General features: G+C 51.0%; 1 protein-coding gene across 13 annotated transcripts in view; it reads left to right on the top strand.

The window, feature by feature from the left end:
- MAP4 (microtubule associated protein 4) overlaps positions 1 to 18,225 on the top strand; it is a 141,836-nt gene that overhangs the window by 91,107 nt on the left and 32,504 nt on the right. For 10 of the 13 annotated variants that reach the window (XM_085050023.1, XM_085050021.1, XM_085050026.1 and 7 more), the window contains exon 13: positions 249 to 4,691. The exons of 1 other annotated variant lie outside the window; for it this stretch is intronic. In XM_085050023.1, the coding sequence (XP_084906149.1) occupies positions 249 to 4,691 (4,443 nt within the window). Of the gene's footprint in view, positions 1 to 248; positions 4,692 to 13,325; positions 15,266 to 18,225 lie in introns of those variants that run through there. 2 more of the 13 variants (XM_085050031.1, XM_085050030.1) reach the window with 2 other exon arrangements.

The following is an 18,225-nucleotide window of genomic DNA, read 5'->3' as shown; positions in this document are numbered from 1 at the left end:
GGTGGGGTAGGAGCCTGTGGCAGGACTTGAGTTTAAATAGCACTGATGGATGGATTTGGGGTAGATTAAGCAGGTGTTGGGGTAAAAACCTACCCCAGCCCTCCTGGGGTGGCTCTGGTGTGCTACCAGTGCTGGGAAGTCCTTCCCATCTGACTCTATGGCCTAAAATCGCAGGAATAGTGTATTTATGATTTCTTTTATCAAGCAAATAGTGGCCTCGATGTTTGAGCAGGCTTCCTGTATTCCAGGTCTTCCCACTGCACAAGTCAGGCAAGCTCCCAAATCCAGGGACCGTGGGTTTGGCAGAGCAAAACCTGCCCCAGTGCCTCTCACAGATGTGCCAGAGGAGCATCCTGTAGGTCTCCCACAGCAGAAGAGTCCTGAGCCCAAAGCAGATCCCTGTTCCACAGTGGAGCTTGGCTGTGGTGCTGCAACATCCCCTCGCTTTAGGGTTCCACACAAAAAGGCCACCAGTGTCCCCACGGAGCCTGTGGAGAGCTGCAGAGATCCCCCACGGGAAAACTGGGATTTGGAAGGTGCTGCCATGAAGAAAAAGAAGAAGAAACCAAAGCAAAGGAGAAACCAGCTGCCAAGAGGGATGGAGTTCTGGGATGAGAATGGAACAGCCTCCAGAACTGCCAGGAATTCACCCTTCGGGGTGGAATGGCAGAATCCAGATGTGAGTCCCGGAATGCCCACAGCTGGCAGGGAGCAGCCTTTGGCCTCAGCAGGCAGAGCTCTGGATGTGCCAAAGGATGTGAAAATAACCACTGAGAATCATACCCTGGATGGGCAGAATACATTCCCTGGGACAGCCCTGGGACAACAGGCCCCAAAATCTGGTGTGCTGGGTGCCAGGGAGGAGATGCAGCCAGCAGGAATGAGAGGTGACAGTGCAATGATGGAATCTAAGGGCAAAAGCAAAGAGATTCCCTTGGAGCAGGTGGGGGAATCTGCTGCAGCAAAGGGAGGCACCAAGCCTGTGGAGAGAGATCTTCCCAAGAAAAATGAGAAGAGGGAGGATAAGGAGTCAAAATGTGCCGACCTCACAGTCGATCCGAGCAAAACAGAAACTCCCTTACAGACCAAACCTTTGGAATTGCCTCTTTCCCATAAAAATCAGGAGCCTAAAACCCCTAAGACTCCATCTCCAGGGCAGGAGGCACCCAGTGACTCTGTCCATCAGCCTTCCCGTGGATCATTGGAAGCAGCAGCCAAGAAAAACTGGGAAAAAAGCAAAGGAGTTGGAAAGGAATCCCCCAAACAGCCTCACGTGGAGGCTGCAGCCATGGACAACAAGCTCCCTACAGAGCCAAAATCAGCTGGGGAGAGTAAATCAGGGTCAGAGGGAGGACTGAAGAGCCCAACAAAAGCTCCTGGACCTCCTGTACCAGACTTAGCTTCACCAAAACCTGAGGAAGCTCCAGCTGTGCAGGACAGAAAGGCTGAGGGTGTTCCTGATGCTCCCAAACATGGTGAGGCAGTGGGCAGGGGGATGGCAGCAGATTCCCTGGATCCAAACAAAGGGAAAGCATTTGCTGCCTTAGAGCAGCAGACTGGAAGAGATCCCAGTTTTACACATGGGATGGACAGGCCTAAAAAAAAGCGTAATGAAGGGAAAGTCAAAAGAATTAAAAACTTCTCAGAGCAGGTGATGCTCTCAGAGGATGGAGGCAAATTCACTGATGGAGGGAGGACAGATGAGGCTGGGAAAGAAACAGTTTGTCCTGAGAATGGCCAAGGTTTTCCTGCCAGAGGACACCCAACAGCCAGCCCTGCACAGGCCTGGCCTGCAGAAAAGCCCAAAAAAAGGGGCAGTGATGGAAGGAGTAAAAAAGGGGAAAGAAGCTTTTTCCAGCAGCCTTTCCTTGAGAATAAAATGGATCCAGGTGGTTTTCCTGAGGCAGCTGATAAGGTGAAGGAGGGCAGTGATAAGGGCAGAGAGGGGGGCTGTGTTCCTCCTGGGGGCTTGAAGGAAAATGCAGCTAAAACGCAAAGGCCAGTTGAGCTGGGAGCGGAGAAACCAACAGAAAATGTTGGGAAAAGGGAAGTAGCTGATTTGGGAGCTTTAGACCAATCTTTGGTGCTGGAGAGCAGGAGAGAGGAAGCCAAAAATCCTGCCCTGGCTGCCACCAGCAGCCCAGCAAAACAGGTGGATTTAGTTGGGAAAGGCAAAGAGGCTGGAGATGCTGGGGACTCTGTGGGGCTTAGCAAGGATGTGACAGTGCTGGCAGAGAAACCCAGGAAGAGGAGCAGTGATGGGAGAAGGAAACAGCCTGAGAAAAGCCCTTCTGGGCAGGCAGCTGTCCCGGGTGCTGGGGGGGAAAGCAGCCAGGAGCAGGCTGGAAGCAGGAAGGAAATGAGCTTGGAGAAGGAGAAGGGCTGTGCTTTGCAAAGGGAGAGTCTGACGGAGGAGCTGGGAAAGCCCCAAATCCAAGGTGGCAGTGGGAGCTTCTCTAAGCAGCCAAATCTGGCAGGCAATAAAACAGAGCCAGAAACAGGCAGTGCTAAAGAAACCTGGCCTGAGAGTAAAGGGAAGGAAGCAGACAAATCCCAGCCTCTCCCAGAGAACAGGGCAGGGGTGAGCAGTCCCACCAGGGAACTGGGCATGGACAAGCCCAGGAGTAAAAGCAGAGATGGGAAAAGCAAAAAGGCTGAGCACAGTCCTGAGCCGGGCTCAGGTGACATCTCTGCAGCAGGAAATGTTCAACAAACTCAAATGCTGGGTGACCTGACTGGTCCTGCCAAGGTAGAGGCTCCTGCTTTGCCTCTGGAGCCACAGAAACCACACACAGGTGGGGAAGAGAAGCACAAAAAAGTGGAGCCTGACCTGCAGCAGCCTTTTCTGCTGGAGCATAAAGCAGGAGCAGGGATGTTCCCTCCTTTTGGCCTGGAGATCAGTGACAAACCTGAGGCAGGAGGTGCCAGTCCTTGCAGCAAGAATAAAAATGCAATTCCAGAGTATCCAGCAGTGTCAGATCCCAGTTTGGCCCCAGTCACTGAGAGATCTAAAAAGAGGGGTTATGATGGAAGCAGTAAAAAGGCTAAAAATGCCTCCAGGCAGTCTGTTCCTCTAGAGGCAAAACCAGACAGGAGTGAAGCACAGCCTCCTGTGGGATCTGGGCTGGAATGTGGGATGGAAGACACAGATTTTGTAGATGAAAACAGAAATATTAAAAACATTCCCGCTGGCCCTCAAAGGCTTTGGAATAATAAAGGAAGTGACTTCAAATCCGTGGCTCAGACCACAGCAGGTGGCCCTGGTGGAGTGGGTGATGCTCCTTGTGGCTCCCCAAAGCAGAGAGAAGGGGGTGCAGGGACTGGGGGGCTTCCTCCTCCTCCTCCTCCTCCTCCTCTGGAAGCTGTGGCAGAGAAAAGCAGCAAAGAGCCTGGGCCTGCTGCTAAGAAGGAGGTGCAGACCCAGAAATCTCAGGAGCAACCCATCCATGTGGGGCACAAAGAGCCTGGAAAAGAGGTTTCCCAGGAAGATGGGAAAGGCAGAGAGGCTGAGTCCCAGGATGATCAGTCCAAAGATAAAAATCACCTTTCTCCTGTAGCAAAGGTGGATGATAAAGAAATAAAAGGCACTGATAAAAAGCACAGCACTGCCCAGGCTCCCTCAGAGGTTCCTCACAAGGCAGCAGATCCAAAGCACAGAGCTGCCCAAGGGACACCAGAGGCCACCGTGTCCTGTGTGAAGGGCACAGGGAGTGTTCCCCCAGCCCCTGCAGGGACAGCTGGCAGGGAAGCCAAGGCAGCCACGTCCCAGGCTGTGCCAGGAGCTGGCATGGACAGGAAAGCTGGAGAGGCTGAGCAGAGCTCACCCCAGCACAGGGACACTGCTGCTCCACATGGCACAGCTGCCCAAAGCACCCAAAAACAGCCCAAAGAGATCAAAAAAGGTCCCTCTCAGCCTGCACAGGAGGGCTCTGCTCATGCTGGGGAGGTTCTCCTGAAGGACACTCCAGTGTCAAAGGCTGAGGCAGAGAAACCTCAAGGCACAACCACAGAAAAGGATTCTGAAGCCACAACCAAAGAAAAGGATTCTCAAGACACAAAGAAAGAAAGAGAAACTCAAGATACAGCTAAAGAAAAGGAATCACAAGAAACTACTAAAGAAAAGGAATCTCAAGATATAACCAAAGAAAAGGAGTGTCAAGACAGGAGTAGAGAAAGAGAAACTCAAGACACAACCAAAGAAAAGAAATCTCAGGACACAACCAAACAAAAGGAATCTCAGGACACATGTAAAGAAAAGGAATCTCAAATAACTAAAGTAAAAGAATCTCAGGACACGATTAAGGAAAAGGAATCTCAAGAAATAACTAAAGAAAAGGAATCTCAGGACACAACTAAGGAAAAGGAATCTCAAGAAATAACTAAAGAAAAGGAATCTCAGGACACAACTAAGGAAAAGGAATCTCAAGAAATAACTAAAGAAAAGGAATCTCAGGACACAACTAAAGAAAAGGAATCTCAAGCCCCACCTAAAGAACCAGAAGAAGGAGGTGAACAGAAAGCTGTGAAAGAGGCAAAGAAAGACAGAGGGAAGGCAGCAGAGCAGCTCAAGGGCTACATGAGACCCACCAAGGCCCGAGGGGTGGCAGCCCAGGCGGTCAGACCTGCCCTGGACAGAGGCAGCCCCCGGCAGCCCCGAGCGGCCGCAGCGCCGCGGCTCCGGCCGGACAAAGGTGTGTGTGTGTGTGCCCAGGGCATGAGCAGCACTGCTGCTGCCCATCCCTGCCCTGGCATGAGCCCCGGTGGGCATTCCCAGCGTGGCATGAGGGTGTTTGGCTGCTGGAGCTGCTTGCCTGGCTCACCGTGCTCATTCCCAGCAGAGCTCTGGCAGCTCGCTGCGAGTTCCAGAGCTCTGCGCTGGGTTTTATCCCTTCAGGTTGAGTTGTAGAGATATTTAGAATATTTAAGGAAAGCAGCACTTTTGGGTGTGAAGCTGCATTGTCACTTCAGCCTGGAAGTGGCCTTGAGCTGTGGAGTGACAGTGGTCACCGTGACCCTGCTCAGGGATGGAGGATTCCAGAGGCAGGGAATGTTCTGGATCTCTGTTTGCAGGGTTTGGGTTTATCCCACCTCACACCAACTGCATCCCCTTTTCCTCCTGCAGTTGGTTTGGCTTAAGCCTACTTGAACCACTTCATCCACAAAATGTGTTTCCTTCTAGAATAAAAAATCTTTTCCAGAGCAGCTCTAACCAAACAATGGCAGGAGTGATGTAAATGTTGAGACTTTGGATGGGCTGGTCAGCATCCAGGGCTGGTCACCCTGGCTGTTCTCCAGGGAACAAAGTCCCTGTGCCCATAGGAAATGAGCTGGAATTCATCCCACAGAACTGAATCAAGTTCTTAGAAACTTTGAAATATGGATAGAGACAAAATTAAAAATATTCTTGTACTTGTGCTCATTCTAAAGCTTCCTCAGACAGAGTTGGCATCTCTGTGAACTGCACTCTGCCGAGATGGGCTGGGAAGTTTCTCCCTGCCCTCAGGTGCTCTCCGTTTTTGCCTTGTCATCAGGCATGAAAGTTTGTTCCTGTTCCTGCGGAGTTTCTCGCTGCCAGTTTGCATGATGCAGCCACTAACTCACCAGACCCCGAGCTCCAGAGTGCCTTAACATGCTGCTCAGGTTTTTGAGAGGTTTTGTAATTTTAATGAGTGTTGCATAACCTGAAGTAGTTCTATTTTAGTGGAAGTGGTGTTCTTTGCATGAACTTGTGCCTGCAGAAGTGATGCTCTTTGGTGCATGATGCAACAAAACAAAGGGAAAGCTGAAGGCAGCATCTTTTACAAAACCAACATTTCTTCAAAGCCTTTCTATTGTCTGCCAGGAGTTTTTTGAAAGAAAAGCTCCTCCTGAATATCTTGCCCAGGTAACGTGTGCACGGGATGGAGGAGCCTTGGCTCAGAGTAGCACTGCAGCCTGTGAGTAAGTTGGCACATACTTTGCACCTGGAAGTTGTCCTGATGCAAGTTTACAACGGGGCTTGGGTAACATTCCGTTGCTTTCATCCTTCCAGCACTTTGTAGATTCAGCAGTTGGTTTGTTGGGGTTTTTAACAGGAGCTCACTGTGCCTGCTGGGCACTGCCCAGGCTCCCCAGGGAATGATCACATTCCCAAGGCTGCCAGAGCTCCAGGAGGGTTTGGACAGTGTTCTCAGGGATGCACAGGGTGGGATTGTTGGGGTGTCTATGCAGGGCCAGGAGTTGGATTGATGATCCTTGTGGCTTCCTCCAGCTCAGGAGGTTCCATGACTGAGCTTGTTTTGGTGCTCTTGGTTGCTGTGTTCCTACAGCAGTTTAAGGTGCTTTGCCACCCACACAATCCCAGGATCACTGAGGTTGGAGTCCAAGCTGTGCCCAATGCCCACCTTGTCCCCAGCCCAGAGCACTGAGTGCCACATCCAGGTGTTCCTCAGACACCTCCAGGGGTGGTGATTCCAAACCTCCCTGGACAGAGGGAGGTTCCCAGATTTCTGTTCCCAGAAATCCAGATCTGTGACTGAAGCTTTTGTCTCCATTTCCATCCGTGCCTGGCCCTTCATGGAGCAGCTGTTCCATGAGCTGCAAACACCCACAGAGCCTGGCTGAATCCCTCAGTTGGCACAAGTGGTGTGGAAGTGCCTGGGGCAGATCCGAGGCCAGAGCTGGGAATTCGCGCTTCAGTCGCAGCCGAGCTGAGCCCAGGAATCAGTGAAGGGAAAGGTGTTGAGATCCCTGGGCATGGTGAATGTGCTTGGTTACTGACAGAGAATCAGGGAATTGTTCAGCTTGGAACAGTCCAGCATTAACCCCAGCGCTGCCAAGGCCACCAGTACACCACATCTCCAAGTGCCACATGCACACATTATATGGTCATGGGCAGGGATGGTGACTGCAGCACTTCCCTGGGCAGAGCTGCAGGGGTCCAGCAGATCATTGGGAAAGTCCAGATGTCACATGGACTGTGTGTCCCCTCCATGTGCCTGTTTGTGCTGCTGTTATGGAACGGTGGGATGCTCAGGGGGGTTGTATTTTTAGCTGTTGGAACACCTTAGCCAACACCTCACCTGTGTTTGCTAGGCAGGGCTGGGAGGCTCATCCTTCAGACCTGATATCCTCACAGGACCCTGGAATGGGTTGGGTTGGAGGGACATTAAAGCTCATCCAGTGTCACCCCCTGCCATGTCAGGGACACCTTCCACTATCCCAGGCTGCTCCAAGCCCTGTCCAGCCTGGCCTTGGACACTGCCAGGGATCCAGGGGTAGCCACAGCTGCTCTGGGAATTCCATCCCAGCCAGGAATTCCTTCCCAATATCCCATCTCTCGCTGCCCTCTGGCAATGGGAAGCCATTCCCTGTGTCCTGTCCTTCCACCCCTATTCCCAAACCCCTTTCCACCTTTCTTGTCAGCCCCCCAGGTGCTGAAGCCATTTTTTTTTCCCCTGGTGGGCAGGCAGTGATTTACTCCCAGATTTAGGCATTTTGAAGGATCTCCTGTTCGAGTTCAGCAATGAGATCTCTTAAGCCAGGCTCCCATGTCCTACACTGTGTGTTTCAGGATAACAGGATGCTTCCCTAAAAACATCAGCTCCTGTCTGTGCTGCTAAAATAGGTCCCAGCGTTGTGGTACAGCTCCCTCGGGAGTCATGGCAACTGTGATGCTGCAGATTCCTCTCCCTGACGGAAGTTGGATCCATCTTCTGTAAATTAGGCCTTGCTCACTTCTGTAATTTTATTTTTTTTCTATTTTTGACTATGCGGCTTAAGAAACATTGGCTATAAGGCTGATGGCTTGAATTTAATCCCTTATCCCTCTTTTGGGTTTATTTCAGCTTCTCATTGTTGTCACTGCCATTGGAAGAACTGCCCCTGGAAAATTATTTTATACCTTTTAATGTCAGGAGGCAGCTGAGCTGATAACAGAAACACAACAGGCATTATCAGCCTTTACAATGTGACTGAACCTTTGTGTTGCATCTTGTGTGAATTAAAACTCAAACTGGGAATTAAAGATGGCAAGCAGGGTCCTAAGTTCTGCACTTCCAAGGAGCTGCCTTGGCTGATACAGGGCTGAGTTACGGGTAAGAGGAGAATGATGGAAGCTTTTCACTCAGCCAGGATTGGGCTATTGGATTCCCATTTGCTGCCAACATCCCCCTTCCCTCTGCTCCTCAAGCTCTATTTCAAAGGGAGACTTGCCAAAGATTTTTTTTTTTCTTCAATCTGTCCTTAAAGAATAGTCGATTTGAAAAAAAGAAATTCATTTGTTTCGGTGTTTGGGGGTTGTATCCTCTTATGGATTTGCATAAGCTGTTCAGCCAGGGCCAGCAGAGCCGAGTGCTGCGGGCAGGGAGCTCATTGCACAACCACCCTGTGGTGCAGACAGTCTGCTCCTGAATTACTGCCCCAAATGGGCCTGGAGGGGCCTGTTGGAGTGCTCATCTCATTCCTGCATCCCTCCTTCCCTCCCATCCATCCCCATCCCTGTGGCTGCCTCCTGTCCCCAGCCCATGCCCATTGCCACCGTCCCCCTGTGGGATGCAGGGCAGATTTCTCAACATTTTGTGTGCAAATCAAATACATTTAAAAGCAAGAAATGCCCATCCCTGTTTAATGACAGGGTTTGCTTTGCCTTTACAGCCACAATGAAGCTCTTGCTGGAAATACTTTCTTTTCCTGCCTGGTTTCCATTATTTGAAGTGGGTCTAGCGTTTTCACAGTAACCTTTCATTCGTGTCATGTTTGTAGCTCTCCTGTGGGACCCCAAACTGTAATTGGGTTTGTCTGACAGGAACTCATCAGCTGATTAACGCTGTGTTAATCAGGGCAGAGGCTGAAGGATGTGTAAGTGCAGCCAGTCATCCTGAGATCATCACAAATGCAGTCGTGGTGGAGGAACTCCTAATAACAGAGGTGCTCTAATAATGCTTTTGAAACGCTCAGAGTGTCCTCATATTGCAGCCTGCTCATTAATTAAAGGCCTGTTAATTGCCCCAGTTGGGTGTGTGAGGGAGCTGAGCCCCCATGGTGTCACAGCCAGTTCTCTGTCAGTGTTACATGGATTTATGAGGGGAACTCGGCCATGAGCTGCTTTCCCTGTCCCTGGAGTGAGTTTGGTTCAGCCTGAACAGGAGGTTATGTGGAGCTGTTGGTTCTGTCCCTGGCTGGAAGGTGAGCTGAGCTTACAGGATGTTTCTCCAGAGGTGCAGCTCAGCAATGCAGGTGCTCAGGGGCCTCTGGTTCAACAGGATCACAGAATCTCTGGATGGTTTGGGTTGGAAGGACCTTAAGGATCATCCAGTGCCATGGGCAGGAACACCTTCCACTATCCAGGCTGCTCCAAATCCCATCCAACCTGGCCTTGGACACTTGCAGGGATCCAGGAGCAGCCACAGCTTCTCTGGGCATCCTGTGCCAGGGCTTCCCCACCCTCCCAGCCAGGAATTCTCTCCCAATATCCCATCTAAATCCACTCTCCTTGTCCTGTCCCATAGCTCTGTGTTCTTTCAAGGCTGCCCAAACCAGCTGTATCCCACTGCATGTGCCCATGTTTTTTTCCAGCTGGTTTCCTACCCTGTTACACCAACTCCTGGTTCCTCTCCAGCTGGATTCTCCCATGCCCAGCTCTCCCTGGAGCTGGCACCCACCATCCTTGGCTGGGGCTTCCTGAGGCTGATTTCCTTCCTGTATTTTATATCTCTGCTCGTCCTTGACTCTCAGGTTTTCAAGAAAAGTTGGGAGCAAAACAAATCCACTTCTGGCTGCAGATTCTGCCAGGCTGAGACTGCTGACCACATTTCCTTAGCAATGCTGCTTAACTGTCAGGGGAAATCTGAATTCCAAGCCTCTTTTCCTGGCTGATGTTGCCAGTTTGTGGCTTGTGCATCATTCACTGAACTTTGTGTTGCCTCTTCTCAGTTTCCACTATCAAATACTCCCACAATAACCAAATATTGAGTTGGAAACGCTCTGAGCGTGTTTTATTTCTGGTTTTGGCTGATCTCTGATTTTTAATGTAAACTCTAAAGCAGGATTTGATCTGTAAATGACCCATCCTATAAAACATGAGGCTGTATTTAAGGTTTGTACAGCTCCACACTCCACACCTTTGCAGTGTTAAGCTTGCAGTGCAAGGTTCTGATGGTCAGAATCCTAAATATTCCAGTTTCATCCTTCAGCCTGGCTTCTTGCAGCCTGTGGGAAGAAGTGAAGCGTGAGATGAGCAGGGGTGTCAGGCTGGTTCCACAGGCTGAGCAGCACAACCCATGTGTGTGTGTGAGCACACGGGGCAGTGGGTGTGTAAATCACACTTTCCTGGACACACAGAGCGTGTCCTCATGGCCCTGGTGGCTCTGATTGCTGTTCTTGGTAATAACTCTTAATTAGAGACCATGCCAGCAATGCTGGCACGGAGGAGCTCATCATCCTGGAAAGTGATGTTGCTTAGAAACCAGTGCAAGAGGCTGCACAGAAACGATTGTGTTAGATTAAAGCAAAAAAAAAAAAAACCCAACCAAAAACCCAGAGCATTAGCAGGGATAAGTAATAGCTTCGGGAGTGAAGCAAAAATAGAAGCACTAGGCTGATTCATCTGCTGAGGCTGGGAGGCTGCAGATTGGGTACCAGAGCTGACGTGGGATGTAGTGATCTCCGCCCGCTCCGGGGACTGGTGCAGCCCAGTTCCACCTGGAACAGCCCAGGGAAGGGCTCAGGCATCCCTTGGGGATGGCTGCCCTTGGAAAAGGATCAATAAGAGCATCCCAGTAGGTCAGACTGGCTGCAGAGGTGCTTAGTGCTGGGAGTGAGACCTGTGCTGGGTGTGCTTGCTGTCCCAGACAGGCTCAGTTCTGTCAGCTCTGCCTGCAAGGAAACACAGGGTTTAATGAGGATAAAAGGGTGTGAAAAGGCAAAATAGCCTCTTCCTCCTCATCAACAGGCAAAATAGACCCTTCTTCCTTGTGAGTAGGCAGCTCCCTCCTTCCCACTGGGAGGGAGAGGGAAGCTTCAGGCACTGGGGGAAGCTCCATGTCCAGAAGCTGGACCAGGGCCTGATTTCCAGGATCGTGGAATGATGTCACTGCTCCTGCCTGACATGAAAGGTGGCGGAGAGCCCAAAGAAGTGGGAAACCCCAGATTTGATACTTGAAGAGTATGAAATGTTCCTCCAGGCTGAACTGAGGGTAAAAGCAGTGGTTGGGGCTTCTTTGAGGGTGTCTGACTCCCCCTTCCAGCCCAGCTCCACTCCAGTTAGACCCTCCCTTGTCTGAGTCACCTCCAAAATCTGCCCAGCCATTTATTCTGAACGTCCTCCCACCCTTTCTGGCTCATCTTCATTGACTAGTTTGCCTTTTAATGCTTAGAGAATTTAAGGTTTGTAAGAATCTAAAGGAATGACAGGGACCAAAGCTCTGCTGTGCAAGCAGCTGCTCACGACTTGTGAGTAGCCATTTCTGGCCTTGCTGGAAGGGTTACACAACTGCTGTGGCACAGCTTCAGAGGCAGAATATTAATAAATCAAAATTTAAAATAATTAAATGGCTAGAAGGTAGAGGTTTGGGCACTGGAGCTGGGAAGGGATCTGGGGAGCAGCATGTGGGCAGGAGGAAGCTGTTGGAAAGCTCTGTGTATGAACTCTGCATTACCTCCATTAATATCCTGAGAGATTAAATACTTAGATGACTTTGGAGATTTTTCATAGCTAAGCATTCTGCTGCCTCTGACTATCCCAAGTACTGACTATGGTTCATTTCCTGCATTAGAAAATATTATTGAATAAAGCAGCAGTGGGGGCTGTTAGTGGCTGTGCACTGACATTGAGTCAAGGCTTTTCTTTCCAGTGATGCAAATCCCTTCCATGATCCCAGGCTCTGAAGTACCAGCCCTGAAATCAAAGAGGGTTTTCTCCTCTGTTAGAAATGGTAGATGTTTGCTTATTTAAAAAATAAAAAAAAATCAAATTAAAAGCTCCTAGGTGGTTTCAGAGAGATTTCCAGGGCTGCCCTCACTCCTGGGGAAATGCATTAAGGGATCTGTGATGTATGGAGATTTCCTGGAAAAAAATCTTGGTTTGGATTGAGCAAGCAATGGAGAAATAACAGTAATTACATGGGATTAGAGGAATTCAAGGGCTGCCAGATTGGGGAGCACAATCAGTACTTTCAGAATGAGCAAGTGCTTGCAAACATTAGTCCTACATCAGTGAGGAGGGAGAGCACGAGCCGTGAGCTGAGAGCCCATTTCCCACAGCAAGGCACCTCGGAATATATTGAAGCGGAGAAAAATTGTTGAGGCTCTTTGAGAAGCGAAGGTTGTGGGTGGAACTATTCTGGTTAATTAGAGGCTGTCAGGAAAGATTCATATAACTTACAGTTCCTTAGTCATTGTTTTTAAATATAGCAGTGCCTTAAATCCCGAGCTTAAATACAAGCAGATAAATGTGTGGATTGTAGCATTTCTCACAGCAGGTTCAATTCAGGGGGCGTAGTGGAACTTGCAGGCTCTGGGTATAAAAATACATTTCTCTCAGTTCAACTCGAGCAGGGGAGGCCTTTTCCATGAGCTCTAAGGACATTTTCTCCAGGGTGGAGTGTGTCGATATCCGGAATGCTCGCTCTGTGGTGACCTGGGTTCAGAGAGCAAAATCTGCTTCCGTCAAGGATTAAGCTGCACCAGGCACTTAAGAATAAAAGATGAATCTGCAGTTTGGTGCTAATGCAGCCTCTGAGCAACCTCCAACCCAGTTTAAGCAGGGGAATGGTGTCCAAATCATGACTCCCAGTTGGAGAAGCCCCGTGGAGGTGCTGGAGCAGAGGTGGCTGCATAGGGCACATCAGAGGGGCTGAGGCTGGGTTGGGATGGATCAACATAAACTGTGCAGTGCTGGTGTAAATGAAGTGTGACAGAAAAAATCCACCTGCAACCAGGAAAACAAGCAATGAAGTTCACACTTTGGGCAACCGAGGCACAAGTTTGGCTTGCCTGGCGAATTCTGTGGGGCTCAAGAGGCAGCTGTTTCAAAACACAGATATGTGGGATCTTTAATCAGCTAAAAATATTGTAAGATATATTCATGTTCAAAAAAATATAATTAAAATGGATCTTTCAGTATTTAAGGCTCCGGGACCTTTCCAAACATGTCCCATCTCATCCTTTTCAGCTTTGTCCTCTTGCTTACAGGAGCGATCGGGTTTGTGAATTGTGAAGTCCTCATTACAGCAGGACTTGTGATCACTGTTGACTCCAAAAGAATATATTAAAATTCACAGAAAACAAAGCCCTTGTGCTGAAAGAGCTCATTCTGCACTGTGCTCTTGGGGCTGGGCTGGGGGGGGGCCCGTGTTTTGGTTTTGTTCGCGGGGAGAATTGCTGACCTCGGTTCTTGGAATGGCTCATCAGCAGGAATTAATACCAATAAAAGCATCGATCACAGCCGAGAGAGTTTGGCAGAGCACAAGGAGAGTGTAAAATTCCCCCAGATGTGCAAGGACCCCCCAGAGGCTGCTCAGAGAGAAACCCTTCCCCTGAGCTGATTAAACACCGGGGCCGGGCGTTCGTGCCGCCGAAGCGAATTCCTGAGCATCCTCCGCAAAAGGACCAAACCTGCCGCTTTCTTTTGAACTAGCGGCTGGCTGCAGCAAGTGAAGGCGACGGCGCAGGGGGTGGGGAGGACGGGGTTTTGTCACGAATACAGGGGGCACGTTGTGTCGTCACGGCAGCGAGCCCGGCAGCCGAGCGCTGCCGCAGCCGCCGAGCTCCGCGATGTCCCTGTCGAACCAGCAGCCAGCCCCGCTCTCCGAGTACAGCCAGCTGGGCAAGGGCAAGGGCTCCGAGAGCTTCTCGCCAGCCTTCCACCGCATGGAGTCCCCGAAAGACTTCGGCAAAACCGAATTCGAGTGGCAGAGGACCGAGGGGAAGCTTAACGAGATTGGCTTGAACGTGAACTCGGGGGGACCGATTAAGGACGGGCTCGTGAAGAATGCTGGTTTCACAGATGAGGACAAGCTCTGCTTCTTCGAGGGAAAACTAGACAAAGAGCTAAAAATAGCTCAGAAAGACAAAAGAGAAATTGAGGTGCCGGGCAAGAAATACCAGGCGGCTGCAGGTCACCTTGAGAGCTGGTCCTTGATTTCGGAAACCTTTCCATCTGCAGAAGGGAACTTCGCGAACCCTAAAACGACCGATTTCCGCGTGGGACAGGTGGGAGCCGAAAAACCTGGTCCCGGGCTGGGCAAAAATGAAGCCATCACCGACCAAGAGAAAGCCGTGGGTAAGGCTGGGATGGAGACCAAGTGCCAGCCAGAGCCGAAGCTGCCCCAGCTATCCGTGTCGGAGAGCGACGCCAGCAAATACATGAAGGAGCAGGAAATCAGCGTCTGGAACCCCAATTTCCACCCCATCCTGCCGAACGACTCGGGGGCTAAAGAAGCAGCCGGGAAGAAAGATGGAGCCCCCGGCTATTGTGTCCTGGGGGTGGCTAATGACAGCTACGGGCAGAGCGGGCTCTCAGCCCCCAAAGCAGCCCCCAAAGCTGCCCCTCCGACCACCACCGTGGAGCTGGCCCAGGACGATTCCAAAAGCAGTGACCTGAGCGAGAGCCCCGAGATGGAGGAGGAGATGGAGGAGCAGCTGGGCTGTGAGGGCAGTTTGCTGGCCAGGGCTGCCCACCAGAGGAAGGCGATGAGGCGTGCGATGTCAGAGTGCTCTCACTTGTCGGTGCCCCTAACCCTTAACCTGGCCGATAAATACCCTGAGCCGGTGCTTAGAGAAGACGTCGCCACTGGGCTGCTCTCTCCTAATAGCAGCCTGACCCAGAGCAGCAGCCCCACGGCCGGCAAGCCGAGCGCGCCCATGAAGAGGTCGCTGACCGTGGCGGAGGAGCAGGCGGCAGGGGCCGAGCCGAGCCGCCCCGCCGCCGCCGGGCCCGGGCCCGCCGCGCAGCCCCCCGCGCCGCCACACGAGGAGCCGGCCGCCAAGAAGAGAGACGAGTGGAACGGCAGCAACTCGCTCAAGAAGGAGCTGGGCAGCCCGAGCGCGTTCCACAGCAAGCTGGAGCAAATCCCCGAGCTCGGCGGGCAGGACAAAGAGCGGCAGGAGGCGGCGGGCAAGCGGGACAAGCGGAACGGCGCTGAGGGAGCGCCGGGGCTCGAGGCTCCCAAAAGCAAAGGGGCTGAGGCGGAACCCGGCAAAGCGGCTCCTCCGGAAAAAAAGGAAATCGAGGTCAGCAATGTGCAGAGCTCTCCGTCTCCCAAGCAAGGGGATTTAGCACGTGATGGTATGTTACTAATTTTTACCTGGCCGGGCGGTGAGCAGGCAGGAGCTGGCGGTGCTGAGGGAGTTTGGAGCCCGCGGGCTGAGGGAGGGCGGAGGGCACGGGGAGAGCGGCACCGACCGCAACAAAGGAGGGGCTTTTACACCCATAAAAACGGGGGAAACGGGGGAAATTGACTGCCTGGCTGATTGTACAGCATCTGGTGCAGCACCGGTTGTTAAGGGCGTGTTGGGATCCCAAAGGTGAGCCGCGGGTTTCCCAATCGGTGGCACCCCAGGGCTCCACACGGAGCACTGTCCCCTGGTCCCCTGGGCACCTCCTGCCACACTCCCCGGGCAGATCTACCCCTGACCACGAGCTCTGTGTGACAGCAGGGGCATATCAATTTAAAACCTTTCAGCCCGTGCCAGAAAAATGTGCAGATTGTGCTTTTCCCGTAAGCTTCTGGCACCTTTTGCTGTTTCTGTTTGAGGGGAGCGCAGGAGTGACGGGTGGAATGATTTGTGGAGTTAAGCTCTTCCCGGTGCTGAAATTCAAAGTGGAATTTCCCTGTGACTTTCTGGAAGCTCTTTCCCAAACCCCCCGTTTGAATGGAGCCATTCCCGTTCCAAGGGTCAATAGCAGCTTGTTGTATTCTGTGGGGTTTGTTGTTTCAATAGTGCTGTGCTGTATGAGGTCACTCTTCCCGGACTTAAAATCTGTGAGAAGAGTAGTTAATCTTTGTTCTCCCGCCTGGAACAACATCTCTGTGTCCCCCTTGCCAGCCCCAGCCAGCAATAAACCTGCTTTTTTCCCAGATTTTGGATGCGAGGACGGTGTTTGTGCTTTGTCTGTCGCCCGCATTAACGAGAGGAGAGAAAATGTGTCAGGGGATAAAGACAAAAGATCTGCATGAGAATTTTTGCATCCTTTTGTAGCCAGCTGGTTTGTCAAACCCTCGGAGGACTGATGTAAAATGGAAATGATCACATTGTCATGAGAGAGGAGGGTAAAGCACAGGTGTGCAGAGGGTGAGCTCCTCAGGTAGAGCCCCAAAACACTTGGGGTGAGCTGAGCTCTCTGAGCGGGGCAGGGCAGTCCCTGCTCACACAGCCATGGATTTGTTCTCTTCTGGGTTTGTGGTGTGTGAGTGACACCCCATGGTCACTCGGGTGGCTCTCACTGCCCACGCCGGGCTCTGGCCATCGCCCTTCAGCCAGCGGTCACTCATCACTGCTGTGCCTAATTAGAGTTCTGCTTTCTCTAATTATTTCTCTAAGATGCTCTGGTTTTCAGCCTTGTGTTTGGGGAGCTGTGGAACAAGGTTTGGGCAGAGCAAACTTCCCCTCTGTGATGTACCAATGTGTCTCAGCTTTGCACTGAATCAGAGGATCCCAGAATGAGCCGGGTGGGAAAGGACCTTAAAGCTCATCCATTCCACCCTTGCCATGGCAGGGACACCTTCCATTGTCCCAAGCTGCTCCAAGCCTTGTCCAGCCTGCCTTTGGACACTTCCAGGGATCCAGGGGTGTTGAAGATGGGGAGATTCATCCCTTTCCATCCTCTCAGTGTTTCCTGGTTCCTCAACTCGAGGGACAGATTTTAGTGAGCTCTGGCAGCTGTGACTGAGGTGGTGGCTGTGGTGGTGGCAGCACGTCAGGAGTGCACAGCTGGCAGCTCTCCTGTGGTGGTCACAGGAAGGTCCTGGCTGCAGCCAAGGTTGGATGGGACACCTGGGGATGTTTCCTTGGGCTCAGGTCAGATACTTGTGTTCTCTGTTCACCTGGGCTCAGTTTTCTACCTGAGCATTAGAGGGTCATCAGTTGTCTTGGGAACTGAAACATGGCAAGTAAAGAGATGTTGGCAGCAAATGTGGAACAGAAAACCCCTCAAAAAATTGCTGTATTTTTGCACACCTTTCACATCACAGAATTCTTGGGGTGGTGGGGTTTTGCCATCACCTTTCATGTCTCAGATTTTTGGGGGTTTGCTGACATCTTTCATGTCCCAGGGGTTTTGTGTGTGGGAGGAGTTGATGACACCTTTCTTGTCTCAGGTTTTTGGGTGATGGAATTTGATTACACCTTTCATGTCACAGAGTTTCAGGGCTTTGCTGACACTTTTCTTGTCCCAGGTTTTTTGGGTTTTGATGATGCCTTTCAGGTTTTGGGGGTTTGCTGACACTTTCCATGTCCCAGGTTTTTTTTGGGTGGTGGTGTTTGATTACATTTTCCATGTCCCAGTTTTTTTGGGGTTGGGATTTGCTGACCCCTGCCCTGACACCAAGGTTTAACTACAAGACAAATTGGCAACAAGGTTCATATTTTGGGCAACTGGGAACCATTTTGGATTGGCTGGTGAATTCTGTCCAGCTCAAGGGACAGCTGTTTCAAAGCACAGCTCTGTGGGATATTTAAATCAGACAAACATTTAAAACCTCATCTGAAGTGGATTGACATGTTTTCCCCAGAGGGGCTGAGCATCAGTGATGGAAAGGTCACTGAGATGGGAGTGCTCCCAGTGTTCTGGCTGGGTTGTGTTTTGCAGATGGTTTATTCAGATTGCCAAGGGTTTTTTAGCATTTAGTTTAGAATTTTGCTCTCACAATCTTTATTTTAAAAGCCTGTTTGTTGTCCTTACAACCACAGGTCTGGGCGAGCTGATACAGACATAACCAAGCTGGCAGAGCTCTCACAGGCATGACTATCATAGCATTTTAACTTATTTTCTACTCTTTGTAATTTTTACTCTTTTAATCTCTGGCTTTATCCTCTCCTGGAAGCAAACAAAGCAGTAAATGCAGCTGAATGTTTTCTCTCTGTGCAGTTTAGAGAGGATTTTCAGAATGCAAGAGAAACCAGACAGAAATTCCTCAGATGTTGCTGAAAAGCTTTCAAACTTCCTGTGCAGAGGTTTTTTCCCTCTCCCCTGTTTTAATCAGCAGAGAGGTTGTTGTAGTAAAAATAACTCCCCTGAGCAGGCAG

The sequence above is a fragment of the Lichenostomus cassidix genome, chromosome 2 (genome assembly GCF_008360975.1).
Source record: "Lichenostomus cassidix isolate B80296 chromosome 2, HeHo_3.0, whole genome shotgun sequence".
In the NCBI taxonomy this organism is placed as follows: Eukaryota; Metazoa; Chordata; class Aves; order Passeriformes; family Meliphagidae; genus Lichenostomus; species Lichenostomus cassidix.
The sequence above is the reverse complement of the archived record's forward strand: the minus strand, read 5'-3'. Positions and strand labels throughout refer to the sequence as shown.